Source organism: Amblyomma mixtum, chromosome 4 (genome assembly GCF_055824585.1).
Source record: "Amblyomma mixtum isolate Tamu chromosome 4, ASM5582458v1, whole genome shotgun sequence".
In the NCBI taxonomy this organism is placed as follows: domain Eukaryota; kingdom Metazoa; phylum Arthropoda; class Arachnida; order Ixodida; family Ixodidae; genus Amblyomma; species Amblyomma mixtum.
In genome coordinates this window covers 72,267,503-72,284,740 of record NC_143015.1, presented here as the reverse complement: position 1 = coordinate 72,284,740, position 17,238 = coordinate 72,267,503, and the positions used below count along the sequence as shown (strand labels likewise).

The window sequence follows — 17,238 nt, the reverse complement described above, 5'->3', positions numbered from 1 at the left end:
AATCATGGCAGGTGTCCGAACTGTTGGCGACTGAAACGAATAAAAATCGTGTAGAGTATTGTCATAATAATATACTCGAGATGAACCACGACGAGAGCCGCTTTCATAAATCGTTGGAGACTGGAATCAATTCCTCGCTTTGCCACTGGAACCTCGAAAGCGAACAAAAAAGGCATTGTTTTGTCTTTATAATTCAAGGCAAACTTTGCAGCCGATACCTAGGCGACATCATTCTTTGCATATCAGGACGTTTTTTTTTTCTGCTAATTAGACGCATACATTTAAAAGCAGGATAGCATGGGCCTGTTACGCAAAACTGCTGTCCGAGATGCGTTAATTCATCAAAGGGCCAAGATAAGTTGAACTTAACCATTTTGGTGCTTCTCGTTGGAATTACAGCCCATAAGTCATCCCGCGTTCCTCAAGATAGTGAAGGAAGCACGAGATTGAAGATGACCACCACCACCTGTGGTTCCATTCCTCTCTGTGGTTAGGCGCATGAAGAATCACTTTTGGAGGCACAGTCTTCATGACGATGAAGAGCTCCGACAACTTTTTAAGCGCTGGGGTCTGGAGTGCCATTAAGCTTTTATTTTTTGTCTCGCACGTGGCTGCGAAGAACCCGGAGCACTTAGAAAACAATGTACAAAGTGCACTGAGGTTTTGGGCGTGCGTTGGGGGGGAGGAGGGGTATGGTTCGGTATTAAAGTTGAGTCCTGATATCATGCGTGCAACATGCTGCCATCGCTTGCACTGTTATTTTTCTTTTGACCACCCGAGTACTGCAGTAGGTTGCTTTTTAGTTTCTTGTCCATCGCTGCTGATATGACCACTTTCTAAAATCATTGAAAGATAACGCTGGAAATAGCAGTAGCAACGGGTACTTTGAACAGAGGATTGGTTCACAAGGCATTCGGCACGGAACCAGGATCGAGGCAAAAAGCATTTATTAAAGGCTGCTCGGCAAGCTTTCCTCTTTGCAGGTTTTAGCGAAGAATGTAAGGAACAGCCAGATGTGTACGCACCACTGATACTTTCCATAACAAATAAAAGAAATGCGCCTGGGTAGCTGAATTTGGCTTCCGTAAAGTTCAATCGTAAAAACTATCTGAAGGCGGCAGTGGGGGTAGTGTTAATGGGCGGTCGGGATTAGGCTCACACCCTATATGTCGGCAATATCTCGGCCTTTGTCATGTAATAAAACATCTACAGTTTTAATTTCCAAGCATTTAATGGCAAATGGTTCACTCGGCCCACTTAATTAAAGCAAGAAGGAAATAGAATTTGCAGAGTCGAGTCCACACTTCAAACCCTAAAATTAAATATTTAACCGGGCATGACGCAACATGTATCTCTGTAAAGATCAATGTTATCATTATGTGAAGAGGTAAACTGTACACAGCTAAATACACTTCAGTGACTTTGATGGTTTTAATCAAAGAAGGTGGTAATTGCGAAAATTCTTGTTTCAAACCTCTTTAGATAATGACTAATTTACCGTCATCACCCTCGCCACTAGTTGTCTGTTGTGCCAGTTTAGCATTCTGAAAACTAGACAGTGCAGAAAAGAACAAGGGACGACAGCACTGGACGAGCGAGCTCTTGTACACTCCTGTAAAGTCCTGTCGTCCGTTTGTCTGTTCCTGCAATTTTAAGTTTTCAGACCACTACCGTCACCACACCATTATCATCATTATACCAGCAGCTTGCAGAGAACACAGTTGCCAACACTGCGTAGCGGAATTCACAGCCACTGAGTCATGGCGCGCTTTCTTCCACCTTTTGCTGTCCTTCCCTCCGCTTCTCCTCTTTCAGTTGCTCGTGTAGCGACCGCTTCAGGTGCACCCCGCATCATCATGCACCGTGAAACAGGCGCACTATTGGCGAATTTTTGAGTTATCTGGTTTCGCTTGAACAAAAAGCATACGCACCAGACGCGTTCAGATGAAACAAAAAGGACTTCAATTTTTTGTTCTCTTTCCGTCGGGCTGCGGTCTTTTCACAATAGTGCATTCACTCCCACTGATATGGCTTTCTGCAGCTCAGAATATTTTGAAATTGAAATTGAAATTTATTCCGCAACAAAAAGATGCTGCGAGGAGGACAGGAGAAAAGCTGTGTGAACAGCTTGAAAAGCCCTGTCCCCCCAACACACGGGGTAGGACAGAAGCGTGCGGCAAGAGAACACAGTCGGATATGGCAACATCGTTGAAAAAGCAAGCATAAAACAGGCAAGCAGAACGAGAAAATCATATCACAACATTATACCAACAATAAACGCAGTTCTTTTGGTGATATATCTGATATGTCAATGTTAGCATCTTTTATCATGTTATTCAGAAGTGTAGGCAATTTAAATTTCATCATTTGATTTCCATAATTGGTTCTACATTTTAGAACATACCACACCTCAGGATGGCGCACATTATAAGCAGAGATGTTTTTCTCTAGCCTTGCTAGGCTAGTGATGGCATCATTATTTTTTATTAAACTGAGTTTATATAAGCGGCACAGTCTGTGATCGTTCATCGATGAAACTTGTATAATGTGGTACTTATTAAATAGGCCTGCTGTGTGGAAGCGATATAGAACTTTACAGGCGAGGCGTAAAGCCTTTTTTTTTTTTCAAGACAGTAAGTTATGCACGTAATTGAAAAGTGTTTTGCCTGTTGAAGCGCGTGGTGGGGCAACTTGATTCATGTTTGATGGAACACTGCCGCCTAAAATTATGTACTGATGCGTGCTTGTCGCCATTGCTCCCTCTTTTGACAAAGCTTCGATCCGAGACATAATCTCCAGTGCCCTCTTACGCTTCGACTGCTGCCATCTAGTGACAGTCACTGCAGTCTCAAACGTGATGAAAAGAGAGGAAATGCACATTACGTGCGCTTTGGGTGTCTCGATAAAGCTTTTCTTTGACATCGCTGTGCAACGTTACTTTGGAGGTCCCCGTCAATCGTAAGGTGCTCAGAGACGCCAAGCTTCGAGGCAGACGTGGCATACTCACTTAAGCTCACAAGCGCATAGGCTTCCAGCGCTTGTAGAGTATGAGTGTTGTGGGCATGGAGCGCTGAGTTAAATTGAGAGGCTAACCGAACTTACCACAGGTTGTGGACAGTCGAAGAGGCAGGCCATACGGGCGCATGGCGCACAACTTCCATTCTCTGTAGAACTTGACGCAAATATCGGCCGCGGCAGCCGCATTTCTGCGGAGGCAGAATGTAAAAACGTCCGTACTCTGTGTGACGTCAGTGTCCATCAGTGAACCACAGGTGTTCGAAATTATTCTGGAGGCTACTATTTACGCCATTGCCGCATAACCCCCGCTTATAGCTTTGGGACGTTGAACCCCACATACCATACCATGCAGCGCATGTGCGGCGCGCACAATCGCCATATCATCGCTTCCTGTAAACAGCACCCTTATCTTAAGGATTAGTTGAGAGCGCAAAAGCGAAAGCAGCGCCCACCACTCGAACACGCGCACATGCTTCTGCGCCGTTCAGATAGCTTTGTGGTCGCAACACCTGTCTATCTTTTGCTACAAACAGCAGATCCGAGATTGCCGCTGCGTCTGTTATCAACCTATTATTATCCTCAAGTTCGGCGAACAATGAAAGCAAGGCAGCTCTACCTCTTTGGACGGCTCTGCGTTGCACGTTGTACAGACACCGACTGGTCTCTTCCAGTTACTTTTTCTAGCAAGAAAGAACGATGACCCGCGCTATTCTGCTCCTAATTTGCTGTACTTTGGTACTTTTTTACGTCGTGCTGTACTATTTTATGTAGCTGTGAGCGCTACCGCGTACTCCTGGACATGTACTTGCTGCCAACCACTGGTCATGGCAACCACATGCCAGTCCTGCAGCGAGGCCTTGCCGGATGACGAATGCGTCTGGAAGGGCAGCGCATGTGAGTGCTCTTATCAAATTGGTATTTTTAGCTGGTTGTAGTCCATATTGCCGCAGATCTTTGTAGTGTTTGTTTGTTCACTCCTCAAAGCTGCCGGCACGACGCTTTATCACTTTGGTTGAGACGCAAGAAGCAACCAGATTTATCTCGATTGATCGCAACCAGGCGGAACCGATTCTACATTGTTCCAGAATGCATTAGTAACTTTGCATGGTTTATTTCAAAAGTTCGCTATCAGCTTTAAATTCAGTGCGGCCGAGAGCGGCGGGAATTCGGTTAGACGACCACCGAGCACGCTTGTTGCTACGCCGCCGCCGACTCATTTAGTTCTTTGCGGGCGCAAGTGAGCCCAAATAAAGGGTTTTGTTTAGAAGCCATTTTCGCTTTCTTCCTGCTGTCCAGACTGCAGTCACCACTACGTGGCAATATTTAAGAACAAAGGTAAGAGCTACCGCAGGAAAAGGCGGTGTACCGCCTGAGCTGTATCACCTCAACTCAGCTGATACCACAGAAGTATGGTGATATCCTTAAGCGAGCAGTTTAACAGGAAAAGGGTAATGGTAGCTTGGACAAACGCGTAAGCATGCTTCAGGCGTGCTGCACTGCGCAAGTGTAACTGTCACTGCACTGCAAGGGACATCGAACAGATGAAAACGACTGTAAAAGATCTTGACTGGCGTAGCAGGATTTACGGCATCTAGTAAAGGAGAATAAAGATTTAATGTGTAAACTGAGTGGTGTGGCCAATACTGCTAACCTGCCAGCGCTACAGGGAATGACAGCGCTGTTTCCAAACTTCCATCGAAGCAAAATAAAAATTGGAGGGGACACTTTACGCTCCGCTTTAAGGGTATACGACGCGATAGTGTAATGGGTTAATTCCCATACATGCGGAAGGTCATTCTCTACTTTACATTCGTAGATCCCTGGGAGTCCTCATGCCGCTCCTGGAGCGGTGGTGCAGCGGTTAAGCGAAGCGCCACTGCCCTGAAATGGCAGGTGCTCCCCGCGACGGGACTTGTGCAACTGAGCTTGATATTCCCGAGCGACCAGTCACAATTTAACTGCCACCTGCCACGGGGGGCAGTTTGCTTACAATCCGGTGGGAAGATTGTGATAACGCTGCAAGGCCACGTGACCAAAGTCTCCCACCTGCCTCCCAGTGCCCTCTGGTGACCATCTGCCCGAGCCTTTTTTGCTCACAACGCCGACACAGGATTTTCTGGATAACAGGGCTTTTAAAGCTACCACGTTAAAACGCCTGTAATCATTGCCAGGTGTGCAAGTCGTCTACCCATGACTGATTGCTACAAAAGCGGAAAGCCCTCAAAACTATACACCGGGGATTTTTATCACCGAGAACATAGCCCAACCGAAGAGACAGCTGCCGGGCTGTGCAAAAGATTTGATTGAAGAAAATGACTACCGATTTTCTTGGCATGTCAACATTAATATTCCTAATGAGGGAGTAATTATTCATTAGCACCCTCCTATTTGCAGCCGTGCGGCTAGAAAGGAGGGCTATACAGCATCTGCAGAAACATCCTAGTTGAAGAAAAAAATCGTATGGCAACTACGGAGCTCTGTCAAAGCCATACCGCTGTGGAAGCTAGCGGTATGGGTGCGCTTGCCAATGGGTCCTTGCAGTAACGGAGTGAATGCCAAGGGAAGGCAAGCGTAGCAGGTGGTTGCACAGAGTCACGTGGGTGTATGCGATCAGGCACATGGCTGGGGAAAGTGGCCGCATTTGGCACAAGACATGTTCAGTTGGAGGGATAAGAGAGAGGTCTTTGTCCTGCCATGGACATAGGCTGATTACGAGAGTGAAAACCAAGGTGGTAAGCCGTGATTCAGGTACGGCGCCGCTGAGCCACATTTCGTTAAAAACGTCAAGCAGGATCACCTATTAGGTGCTGAGATACGCCTAGCTGCTATGCAGAGACGACGTCTGCTGTTAAGCTCACAAGGGCGGAGTCCTGCACGGCTTGTAGCACAGCGGTGTTGTCAGCTCGGAGCGTTTAGTTAAATTTAGAGGTTAACGGAACTTACCACAGTTCGTGGTTGTTCGAGGGAGCAGACTGCGTGGGCTCATGGCATTGGCCGTGCACCAGGTTCCATCGTGAGGGGCACAGCAGGATAGCAGGTCAGCACCTCCACCAGATGTCACGTAATGGTGTCTGCAGTCCTGCGAACAGGAGAACAGCGAGAATGGCTACCAAATGAAACTCTTTATTTGGGCTCACTTGCGCCCATAAAGAAATGAATGACTCGGCAGCGGCGTAGCAACAGGACTGCTCGGCGGTCGTCGTAAAGAATGCCCGCCGCTCTTGGCCGAGCTCTCTTTAAAGCTGATAGCGAACTTTCGAGACAAAGTGTGCAAAGTTACTTGAACATTGAGGAACAACGTAAAATTGGCTCTGCCTGGATGCGATCAACAGAGATAAGTCTGGTCGCGTCTTACATTACAAAGCGGTAAAGCGGTGTGCCGGGAGTTTTGAAAAATGAACAAACACTACAAATATTCGCGGCAATACCATACCATAGAATACCATACCATGACGTATCGTACAATGCCATACCATACCATACCATACCATACCATACCATACCATACCATAACATACCACATACCATACCATACCATACCATACCATACCCTACCACACCATACCATACCACACCGCTGAAGGGCTGCACACCTATGTATGCGTACACAATCGCCCTATCTTCCCTTCGTATAAACAGCAGCTTTATCTTAGTGATTGGTTCGAAACGCAAAGCCAAAAACAAGGCCCACTCGAACACGCGCACAACCTTGTGCGCCCTCCATATAGCGCCTTAGTAGCAATAGCTCTCTATCTTTTGCCGCTAACAACCCCTCGGCGATTAACGCTGCTTCTCTTATCAGTCTAAGAATGTTCTCATTTTTGGCGAACACTTTGGAAGGGTCACTGACCCCCCCCCCCCACCCCTGGTTAAAAATATATGTATTTTCTACCCCTGAGGTTTTGAGGCATCACCCCCGGCATGGGCGGCCGCGAACATTTTTTTTTTTTCAAAAGACCATGCTTTTTTTATTTATGTGTACATACTCCTAATCCCTTCTGGGATTATTGTAGGAGGGCATTACAAGGTCAGCCAGAATGGCTGAAAAGAATGCATTAGTTGGTAAGCATTTTAACTGAAAAACAACTAATGGCAAGGGTACAACAGAGCTACAAGGAGTAACTAAACTAGTACAACAAATCATCATCACAACGAAAAAAGGACATAACACAACGCTGGGTTGCATCTTGAAAAGAACAGCGACAAAAGAGACTTGAAGGTTCTGAAAACACTATACAATAAAACCGTATACAATAAGATACACTGCCTGAGATATAAAGCCATAGCTTTGAAGCTATCCGAAGTATTCATGTGATGTCGCGGGCGTCATTTTATGTCACAGCGCGCGCCTCAGCTGTGCAAACCAGAGCAGGCGGCGATGAGCCGATTACTACATGCGCCACAAAATTGCCGCCATTTAGACGTCATCATGCACTTCGTGACGTAAGGGCTGCGTCTGTGGGAAACTAGTTGACGGTGCCGGAACCCCTAACGCCCACTGCGGAATGTTTTTTGTATATCTGTTTAAGCGATCCCAATGTTCATGCAGTTTGATGTAACCGACGCATAGTTCATTGATGCGCCTGCCATTATGGCAGCAGTGGCCAGTATAAGCTATGCGCTATCAGCTGCATGGGACACAAACTTTGAACCAGTTTTCGAACCGCATTGCCCAAGAGCACACTGCCTGTATTTTAATTTTGATAAGCCAAGGGGGATAGAAATAACGGGAGTCTGGATGTCGCTTTCTGTACAATACCTACTGTTCCCAGATACAATTAAATAAACCTTTGTTAACTTAAAGACTAGATATATCTGTTAAAGAAACGTTTACATCGTTTCCTTGGGGGCTTCCGCAGTGGCTTAGTGGTTATAGTGCTCGGCTTCTGACCCGAAAGTTGCGGGTTCGATCACGACCGTGGCGGTCGAATTTTGATGGAGGCGAAATTCTAGAGGCCCGTGTACTGTGCGATGTCAGTGCACGTTAAAGAACACCAGGTGGTCGAAATTTCCGGAACCCTTCACTACGGCGTCCCTAAAGCCTGAGTCGCTTTGGGACTTTAAGCCCTCCCAAACCCATAAACCAAACCGTTTCTTTGGATTGCAGTTACTAGGTGATTTGCATAGCACCTTCCTTATGGCACTGGAAGACCTTCAAACTGTGTTGCGGATGATTTGACGGAAAACAGCAGCTTTAGTAAATCCTCTTCCCTGAAGTATCTACAAGAAAGGTGCGATCTCGCCTGTAATTAGCATTCCCGTGTAGAAAATTAGTCTAAAACATACATTTAGGTGGAGCATTCAGGCGCTACGAAGAACAATAACACAGGCAAAAAGTGGACACAGAATAAGCGCCTTATTAGCGACTGTTTTTGCTTGCCTGTAAACCTTGCGCATGCATAATTCTCAACGAACGACCCACAGACCCACACGCGCAAGAGTTATCGGCGTTCATCTAACATATTCAGTCGTCAAGTAATTTTTTGGCTTATGGTTTATTATGGCATAATGTCCCGAAGCGACTCAGGCTACGAGGCACACCGTATACAGTGAAGAGCTCCAAATAATTTCGACCACCTGGGGTTCTTTAACCTGCACTGACATCGAACAGTACACGGGCCTCTAGAATTCGCCTCCATCGAAATTCGACCGCCTCGGCCGGGACTGAAGCCGCGTCTTTCGGGTCAGCAGCCGAGCGCCGTAACCACTGAGCCACTGCGGCACCTCAAAGAATTTTTAAAGAAATTCTATGATCCTCACTGATGAAAAATTATAAAATCTCGCTCGCAGCAGTATGCCACAACAAGAAAACATCGTTTTATGTGTCATGGTTACTGTGCACACTAGCGCATGTGGTATTAAAAAATCATATCGACTTCTTGTGCCATCCGAAAGTATATACATGTTTAGCGCTGCGTATGTGTCCACACGTTCTGCGTTTTTGTCGTGTGCTGCGGCACAAGATAGGCTATATACATGTCCAACATTCTTGGACAAAAATGTGAATTTTGGAAAATTGTAGGGTACTGTTATGAAAATATTGAAGGTAAAGGTCTTTTGTTCAGATCTAACGCGAAACCTGTACTTTAAAGTTTCCACCATCGCTTGCATCGAAAAGTTAAGACTGCCGTAGAAAACCACGAAGAAAGATTTTGACTGCAGCAAAATTGTTGATAGCAAGAAATGAAAGCCTGCCGACGAAGGATCTCCTGTTATATAGATAGCTGTAGTGAAGTCTTGCAAACTATGGGAAATTTTCGTTCATAAACTCTATTATGTTCAAAAATGCTTTATCCAGAATTGTTGGGTAGGAGGTAAAAATTACAGATGATGTGGTAGGAGGCAAAAAATACTTGCAAGCGTACATGATTGCGGGTGCTAAAAGCGATAGATGCTCGGTCATTGGACATGCCAGTACAAAATGTGTCGTACACGACGTGCAATATCTACGTTACGGCTACAATTTTAGATTGACGATTTTTACAATGTTGGTGGCAGGTGACCGTTATCATCTGTCTGCCATTATTAATCCTCACAAAAGGCAATGCCCACTATGACCTGGAATAGTCGGAGACGAAGGGCCGCACAAAACAAAAGCGTAAATAGCGGTGAGATGAATGCTTTTTCCTCTTTTCTTTTTAATTTGAAAGATTTTTGGAATTCTGTGGGGTTTTCTTCGTTCTAATCAAATTAATCTCATCTAGTGCACACTGTCAGCAAGTTGTACATAATGGAACATCATGTTTTCGTATTGGCCACCTAGTTTGTGCGGATTGTATGCTGTCGTTGGGTTCCGTACTAATGCACCAAAATTGAGAGGGTCAGCGGATCAGCAAGAAATATTTCATCTATTTCCGGAGGAATAAGCCTTTGATCAATTGACCTGCTGTTACCGCATCTTGTTTTTTGTCATTGAAAAAGGCACGAAGAGATTTTTCTGCCACTTCTTTTTACGAAGCAGTCATTTAAGCGAGGAATATTTCTCATTAATAGACCTTGAATGCATAGCTGCGGGCGACGTTTTCGGACAGAAAATTTGTATGAATAAGCAGTTTACCAATGTCACTCAAGAGAAAAGCATATAACAACTGTATCTTACCGCTACTCACCTATGGGGCAGAAACGTGGAGGCTAACGAAAAGGGTTCAGCCTAAGTTAAAGACAACGCAGCGAGCTATGGAAAGAAAAATGATAGGTGTAACTTTGAGGGACCGGAAGCGGGCAGAGTGGGTGAGGGAAAAAACGCGTGTTAAGGACATCCTAGTCGAAAGCAGGGGGAAGAAATGGGCTTGGTCACAGCATCTAATGCGAAGGCAAGGCGACCGGTGGCCCTGAAGGGTAACGGAATGGATTCCAAGAGAAGGCAAACGTAGCAGGGGACGGCAGAAAGTTAGGTCGGCGGATGAGATTAAGAAGTTCGCGGGGATACAGTGGCCGAAGCTGGCAAAGGACAGGAGAGACATGGAGATACATGGAAGAGGCATTTGCCTTGCAGTGGGCGTAGTCAAGCTGATGATGAGGATGATGACGTTGCTAGTTGCTGCAGCACATCAACCACATGTTCTCCAGATGGTAAACTGGTCTCGCCGAGAACTGCAGCCGCATCTTGAGTGCAAATTTTAAACCATAAACTCTACTGAAAATACCATGAATATGAAACCTGACGAGTAGACGAGTAGCGGCTTAGGAATGGCGCCCTTAGCAACAATGCAGAGAAAATTGTCTTTGTTTTCAGCCATACTTCAGCACAGTGCTATCGACCAGAAAGCTATGGCTTTAGCAGGTGAAGAATCCGACCCCGTGTTTTATATGCAGCCAGTTCCTGAAGTAGAACATCATGATTTAGTCGGTCACTTCCGGAGGTCCTTGAATGGCGCACCTTGTGAAGAACAATGAGGACTTTCGAGAGAACAAACAAGTAGACTGTTAGCGTGCAGGAATAGAAAAGTAACCTATAGAGATGGTCCTTGTTTATCACAAAACAAAGTGACAGCGCAGAAGAACCAATATTAGTTCTACTCGAAATTTGAAAGCAGGTCCAATGTCCGCACCAGCAAGGCTTTTTATGGACGTCGGGCGTGTGGCAAGATTACGAAAACCAAAGGACGGGAAATTCTCGCCTTGTTGTTTCGCTTCCCGCCATGCACCGTCCCACAGGCGGACTTCTTTTGTTCTCGGCCAGTACCGTCTGGTCACTCACAGATAAGATCACCTTGGGACATGCAGTAAACACGAGAAATAAAGCAATAAAAAAAAGGCAGTGAGTGGTGTGGTCATAGGTGCATCGTGGCGTCCAGTACATGCTGTGCCGCCTTCCTGGAGCAATCCCGGTTTTCATCAGATACGAGTGCCTTCCTCGGCTATCGAAGACCTCGTGTGACAAAACACGATAGTGTCGCGTTCAGAGAGTAGTGCTTTCTTTTGTGCTTTCCACAAAACGGGTGAGCCACAATAGAACGATAATAAGGGAGATGGACTTAAATACGACGGGCTCTACCTCTGTTCAGCTCAGTGTGGCCACCAGTGAGCGCCCCCGCATACGCTGAACCAAACGATCGCAATGGAATTTGCCCTGCTATGGTTCTACCTGAAGATCTCGGTGTGGACGATACTCGTGGCTGCTACAGTATACGGGCTCTTCAAGCTAATAAGGTAATGAATTGCTTTCCACTGATCCATATATATCAGGCAAGTTGTCCTTTCCCCATCCTGCAGGCCATAGTCCTTCATTGAAAGTCTCAGGTGCAGGCTACGTAGAGAGCGCTACAATATTTCCCCCTTACAATATTGGAAAGGAAGATTGTCCTTTTGCAGACAAGTATAGTGAACTAAATATAAACTTGTTTCCCTTTTATTTATGTATTCACCTTCACGAAGAAACCATAGTATGAGGCACTGCATGGCAGATGAGCATGCTCCTTAGTAGAGTGATGCCTCGAAGGTATCATTGAGTATGGTTGGCGTGGTGCTTGGCGCGCTGGACAGCAGACCTTTCATACCTGAAGATTTTATGGGGGGGGGGGGGAGGATTTTTATGCGTTATAATGAAAAGAATCGCAAAAAAAACAACTTAATTGTTCATATTTTGCTGGTTACTGCCTTGTGTTAAAAATGGCGATTGTTCTGGCGTTTGTTGTTGTACCTGGCAGTGTACTTTGCCTTCCCTTTGTTGTGTTGCCTTTGATTACGTTTGCGTTATATTCCCACCCTGTTAAAATCCCTTGTGGATTGCAGTATCTGTAAATAAATAAATAAAAATAAAATGTGCCACCGACTACACAGCAAGTGTGAAGGGAACATGGACTTCTGATGTCTTGCGCCGAGAGAAACAAGATGGACCGGCTATATGTCTCACCTTTATCGTGACGAATGCAATTTTTTTAAAAGGTCTGGATAATGATTTTACATCCTGCTTTTAGTTTAAGAACATTCCATTTAGATTTTCTTCGTGTCTGAACTTGGAAGTTTTGATTTGCACTGGGACACGCTAAAGTAATAACAGTAACTAGTACGGACGACCAGTCGAGCAGCTCCAGTCTTTATTTTTCTAGTGTTCTTTAAAGGTGACACTGCAAGAATTCGCATACTGATAGCGCAAATTCTATACACTTGGGTGGGAAGATGTTGGCTAGGCTAACAATTTTAATCGGGTATAGTGAGGTGTAAAGGACTGTGCCTAAAATTAAGGGTGCTGTTACCGCACGGTAATCCTCGGGCTATATAATCATAAAGTCAGAATATGTGTCGGAGTATCATCGAACTACTTTTATGGAAAGCATGATATTTCCGGACTCCATGAGATATATTCGGGTAGAATACCATTAAGAACTTCCTCTCCAATGACGTTTTTTTATCACTTTTAAACATTTTACGCTCAATGAACTCATTTAAGCTCTTGCCGTAGATAGGGTAATGTCGCAGCGCTAATTGCACTCTAGGCTTGAGCTATACACCGTTTTAAGCAGTCATATTTTACATTGGCTTCCAGTGTTTTCTTTTTTTCTGCGTTTTTTTACACCAATCTCTATTATGTAGGTGGCGTCAGAAGACGTTCAGTTATTTCAAGAAACTGGGCGTCCCTGGACCCGAGCCGAACTTGCTATGGGGAAATCTAGCAGAGTACCATGGAAAGGTATGCCCTTTCTACAGCCACTGAAGTTATTTTTCAGTGCACTTGTAGCGTTAAGTAAAAAAAAATTTAGATAGAGTGTTTAGTTTAGTTGCTTAAGCATTACAGGAAAGGTGTAACTGGCAGGGCATTGTACACTTTTGAGAGGAAAGCTTAAGCTGACAAGTTGGCTAACAACTTTTACACTGTGCTCAGCAGTCAAGCCAGTGACAGTTTGCAACACTTTCTCACAGCATTCTACAAATACCTTTCAGATATAGGTCCGCCGCAGTGGCTCAGTGGTTACGGCGCTCGGCTGCTGGCCCGAAAGACGCGGGTTCGATCCTGGCCGCGGCGGCTGAATTTCGATGACGGCGGAATTCTAGAGGCCCGTGTGCTGTGCGATGTCAGTGCACGTTAAAGAACCCCAGGTGGTCGAAATTTCTGTTGCCCTTCACTACAGCGTCCCTCATAGCCTGAGTTGCTTTGGGACGTTAAACCCCAATTAACCAGTTAACTCTCATATATAAGCACAGTAACTTCTGCTAAATATTAAGACCTTTTATCCACAAGTGAAGCAGGCGCTGACTGGCGCTAAAACGAAAAGACAGTTTTTTCAGAAACATTCAAGCTTCTTCTTTTGCTTTCTGCGGCAGCCGGGAATCTTATTGGGTACAATTGACTGTCACTTTGAATTCTACCACTGTACTGGTACTAAGTGTTCGGTACAGGTTCTTACTTTGCATTGTCCTTTGGTGTTCTTGTCAGGGTCTCGTTAATGCGCTGACTGAATGGTGCAACAAGTATGGAGACGTTTTCGGGTGGGTACAGCTTTTAAGCGATGTTCTTTTCTGTTGCACTTACTCTGAGCACTCCTGAGCTCCATCTCGTTCCTATCAATGACAGTCGGTCGCTGCGAACCCCCATTTGTTTTTTTCTGCAGCTTCTACAACGGCGATGTACCAACTCTGGTCATTAAGGACATCGAATTCCTCACCTACATCTTCGTGAAGAATTTCCAAGACTTCACTAGCCGAGGGGTAAGCCTAATGGACTATTTCATATCCAAAGCACCGTTCGGATTAGTTTCCGCTCGAAAATCACAACAAAATTCTTCTGTCGTCAGAAACGATTTTTGTAATATTTTTGGCTGTGATTTTTAGCAACAACTGGTTTTTGTGTAGTTAATACAGAAAAACACCATAGAACTAAAAACTATTCTGTAAAGTGCTATAGAAAAAACTACAGTACTAGAGAAAAATATTGCCATATTAATGAGAAATGTGCCGTTAGGACAAAACAAGAAACATCTTGTCGTAATTTGGGCATGGTTCTGGATTATTTTACGACTTGGTTCAATTGTTGACCCGCCATCTCTGAAAGTATTTTTAGGCAGACTTAAAGCCACGTTCATGTTGTGGCACGCAGTTCACGAGTAAATCTGAGCGATCTAGTTCTTGAAAAGCAGAGTACAAAAGAGCTCTCTTTTTGTTGTTGTTTATCATCTTATGCTGTCTTTTCTTCGTCACCATGAATTCGGATGTATATCGTTGCATCAGGCTATATGCGGAAGGCCCACTTTTTTAGACTTTTGCAATTTTTTGTGTTGATTTACGCTTCTGAGCAGTGTCATATTTGTCACTAAAGCAACTTTTGCATCTCGCGAAAGAAGGAAATAAGCGAGGTCGTGGAGCAGTCTATTTTTATTTCAAGCCTCTAAAACTGGACACAAAGGAAACCTAGTACCTCGCCGATCTCATACACCTTGACATTAGGTGCTAGCAATGAACACTCTACGCAGAGTCCGTACGGGCTGCAACAGCGCATTAATGGGACAAAAATTAACTGTTGCTGCTTTTTCCAAGGTCTCAGTTAAAGCTTTCGCATTACAGTGTGGCTCACTATCACCGTAACCTCAGTCCGGCAGAAAAAGTAACTCCTGTCTCTGTCACTCTGCCTTGCTCTCTGCAACAGATTACCATGCGGACAGACGAGGAGCATCGATTCCTGGGTCAGAGTCTTCTGCACGCACGCGGCCTACAGTGGAAACGCACACGCAGCTGTGTCTCCTACGCTTTCACGTCAAACAAGTTCAAGCAGGTGAGGACGCCGCAGGGGGTCTGTCTGCATATGCGGGGAACAATGTCCTCGCTTAGTGTTATTAAGGCGAAAGCCTTTAATGCCTCATCGTTGTCGACAGAAGGTTGTCAGCAGAGGGGTCACGCTTTTTGGTTGGTCGAAATGGTTATGACGTCAGAGTGCGCGGATTCGAAGTAATGAGGTCACTCACGGATGCCTGGCGTCCCTTTTGGAGCACACGACAACTAATAAAATACTTGTCGTCCGCTCCGACAGGGGGCGTAAGGCGTCCGTGGGTGACCACATAACATACCTCATTACTGCGAACAGAACCATGGGTACAACCGAACTCATCGAAGCAGACAGAACGTTGTGCTAAAGAAGCAGTCAAAGTCGACAGTCAAAGTAAGTGTGTAGTTGTAATGTGCAGTCAAAGTGTGTAGTCAAATAAAGCACTAGTACAGCACAAACCGTCTCGCAGTCAATGCCAAACAGTGCGCCAGGAAAGGTTTTCGCCTTGCAGCACTTTAGAGAGACAAAAGAACTACTACTGGGGCTAGTTGGAAATACATACTTGAAGGAATTTGTGAGCGCTAAAAACTACGGAAAAAGGACGAACACACAGGACGAAGCGCTTTCTAACAACTATTTTAATCTCAAAAGGAACATGACTATATACACACATTTGATGTCATATCATGCACAGAAGAGGGAGGAACGCACGCGCTGACAAGAACGAAAATGAAGGGAAAAAAAAGAAAAACAGGTAAAAACTACGCAAAACTATAGTCATGTTCCTTTTGAGATTAAAACAGTTGTTAGAAAGCGCTTCGTCCTGTGTGTTCGTCCTTTTTCCGTGGTTTTTAGCGCTCACCAATTCCTTCAAGTACTTTAGAGAGCCAAAGTGCGCCCTGAATTTTTTAGCGCGTTTAAAAGCATTTTTCTGCGCTATTAAGGCTGGCACGTGCGCTACCTCATTAGATGTCCTCTTCCGTAACCACGCAATCATCGTATGGTCGCAGGCTACATTCTGAAAGCTAATAATACTTCCTTTTTTAGTCCTATCTGCAAGCTGTTTAAGGCTAATGCATTGTCTCTTACTGGCCCTTGCGCTTTGGTCTCTTTCGATAACATTTATTATGCTTACTCCTAGATGGTTCTTTTCGACAAGCTCCCTATTGGTATATTCCTAAACACAATGTTTTACGCTGGCTAAACGCGCGCATATCATCTGTACACAGCGTGCCTTTTATGATATGTCTTCTTTTCTGAAAGTTGTTACTTGCCAATGACTTGTCGATCTAGATCTGTTTTCTTCAAATGCTCGCACTCATATGATTACTGCCTTGAATGGAAGAAAAATTAAACTCTCAGGACTGCAGTATACAATGTATTTTGGTCACGATAGCACATACATTCTTCATAGTAGTTGTTCTCGAAGGCCTGTTCTGAGCACCTAGCTTCAACAAGGTTCTAAGACATCCATGGCACTCTGTTTTCCTTTTTTACTGAATCGTTTCGGTGCCAATTTATGCCGAATGCGGTCGCCCAGATGGTGCCGTACATGTCGCAAGTGGCGGACACATTCCTGGAGATTCTGGGCGAGAAGGCGGACGCGGGCAAGGAGTACCCCATGCTGCGTCTCTTCCAAGGGCTCACCATGGACTATGTCGGCCGGGCCGCATTCGGCTTCGATTGCACCTTTCAGCGAGAGCTGACTCACCCTTTCCTGAAGACCGCACAGAGCGTGCTGCCGGGAGTCATGACGGGGCCCTTCCACATGTTCGCCCGTGAGTGTCTTCGCGAACGCTGTTCAAGGTGATCGTTTTTTATTTGCTGGCAATCGCTTGGCGCACGTCTGGGTTGCGTCGTTGTGCGATCCAACCGCTGAAGGTACGCCCATTATAAGTCCCTGCGCTTCTTTACACGTAACTTGTTCAACGTGACTGTCTTGCTTTAGACTGTCGTGTTGGCTTTAGATAGTCACTGAAACCGAGGAAAGTATACCCCTTGGTCTATAGATATTCATAGAG

The 17,238-nt window shown here is 45.3% G+C and overlaps 2 protein-coding genes across 7 annotated transcripts in view; one reads left to right on the top strand and one right to left on the bottom strand.

The window, feature by feature from the left end:
- LOC149346973 (uncharacterized) overlaps nucleotides 1–17,238 on the bottom strand; it is a 51,870-nt gene that overhangs the window by 9,638 nt on the left and 24,994 nt on the right. For 2 of the 3 annotated variants that reach the window (XM_089586795.1, XM_089586794.1), the window contains exons 2-3: nucleotides 5,962–6,097; nucleotides 3,103–3,206 (exon numbers count right to left, since the gene is read on the bottom strand). In XM_089586795.1, the coding sequence (XP_089442921.1) occupies nucleotides 3,103–3,206; nucleotides 5,962–6,097 (240 nt within the window). The remainder of the gene's footprint in view (nucleotides 1–3,102; nucleotides 3,207–5,961; nucleotides 6,098–17,238) is intronic. The other variant, XM_089586796.1, reaches the window with a different exon arrangement.
- The window catches only part of LOC149346974 (cytochrome P450 3A8-like), a 32,501-nt gene continuing 18,778 nt past the window's right edge, over nucleotides 3,516–17,238 (top strand). The window contains exons 1-7 of one of the 4 annotated variants that reach the window (XM_089586788.1): nucleotides 3,516–3,912; nucleotides 11,526–11,670; nucleotides 13,054–13,150; nucleotides 13,895–13,947; nucleotides 14,070–14,166; nucleotides 15,101–15,226; nucleotides 16,758–16,995. In XM_089586788.1, the coding sequence (XP_089442914.1) occupies nucleotides 11,579–11,670; nucleotides 13,054–13,150; nucleotides 13,895–13,947; nucleotides 14,070–14,166; nucleotides 15,101–15,226; nucleotides 16,758–16,995 (703 nt within the window). In that variant the 5' untranslated portion in view covers nucleotides 3,516–3,912; nucleotides 11,526–11,578. The remainder of the gene's footprint in view (nucleotides 3,913–11,525; nucleotides 11,671–13,053; nucleotides 13,151–13,894; nucleotides 13,948–14,069; nucleotides 14,167–15,100; nucleotides 15,227–16,757; nucleotides 16,996–17,238) is intronic. The other 3 variants (XM_089586789.1, XM_089586792.1, XM_089586791.1) reach the window with 3 other exon arrangements.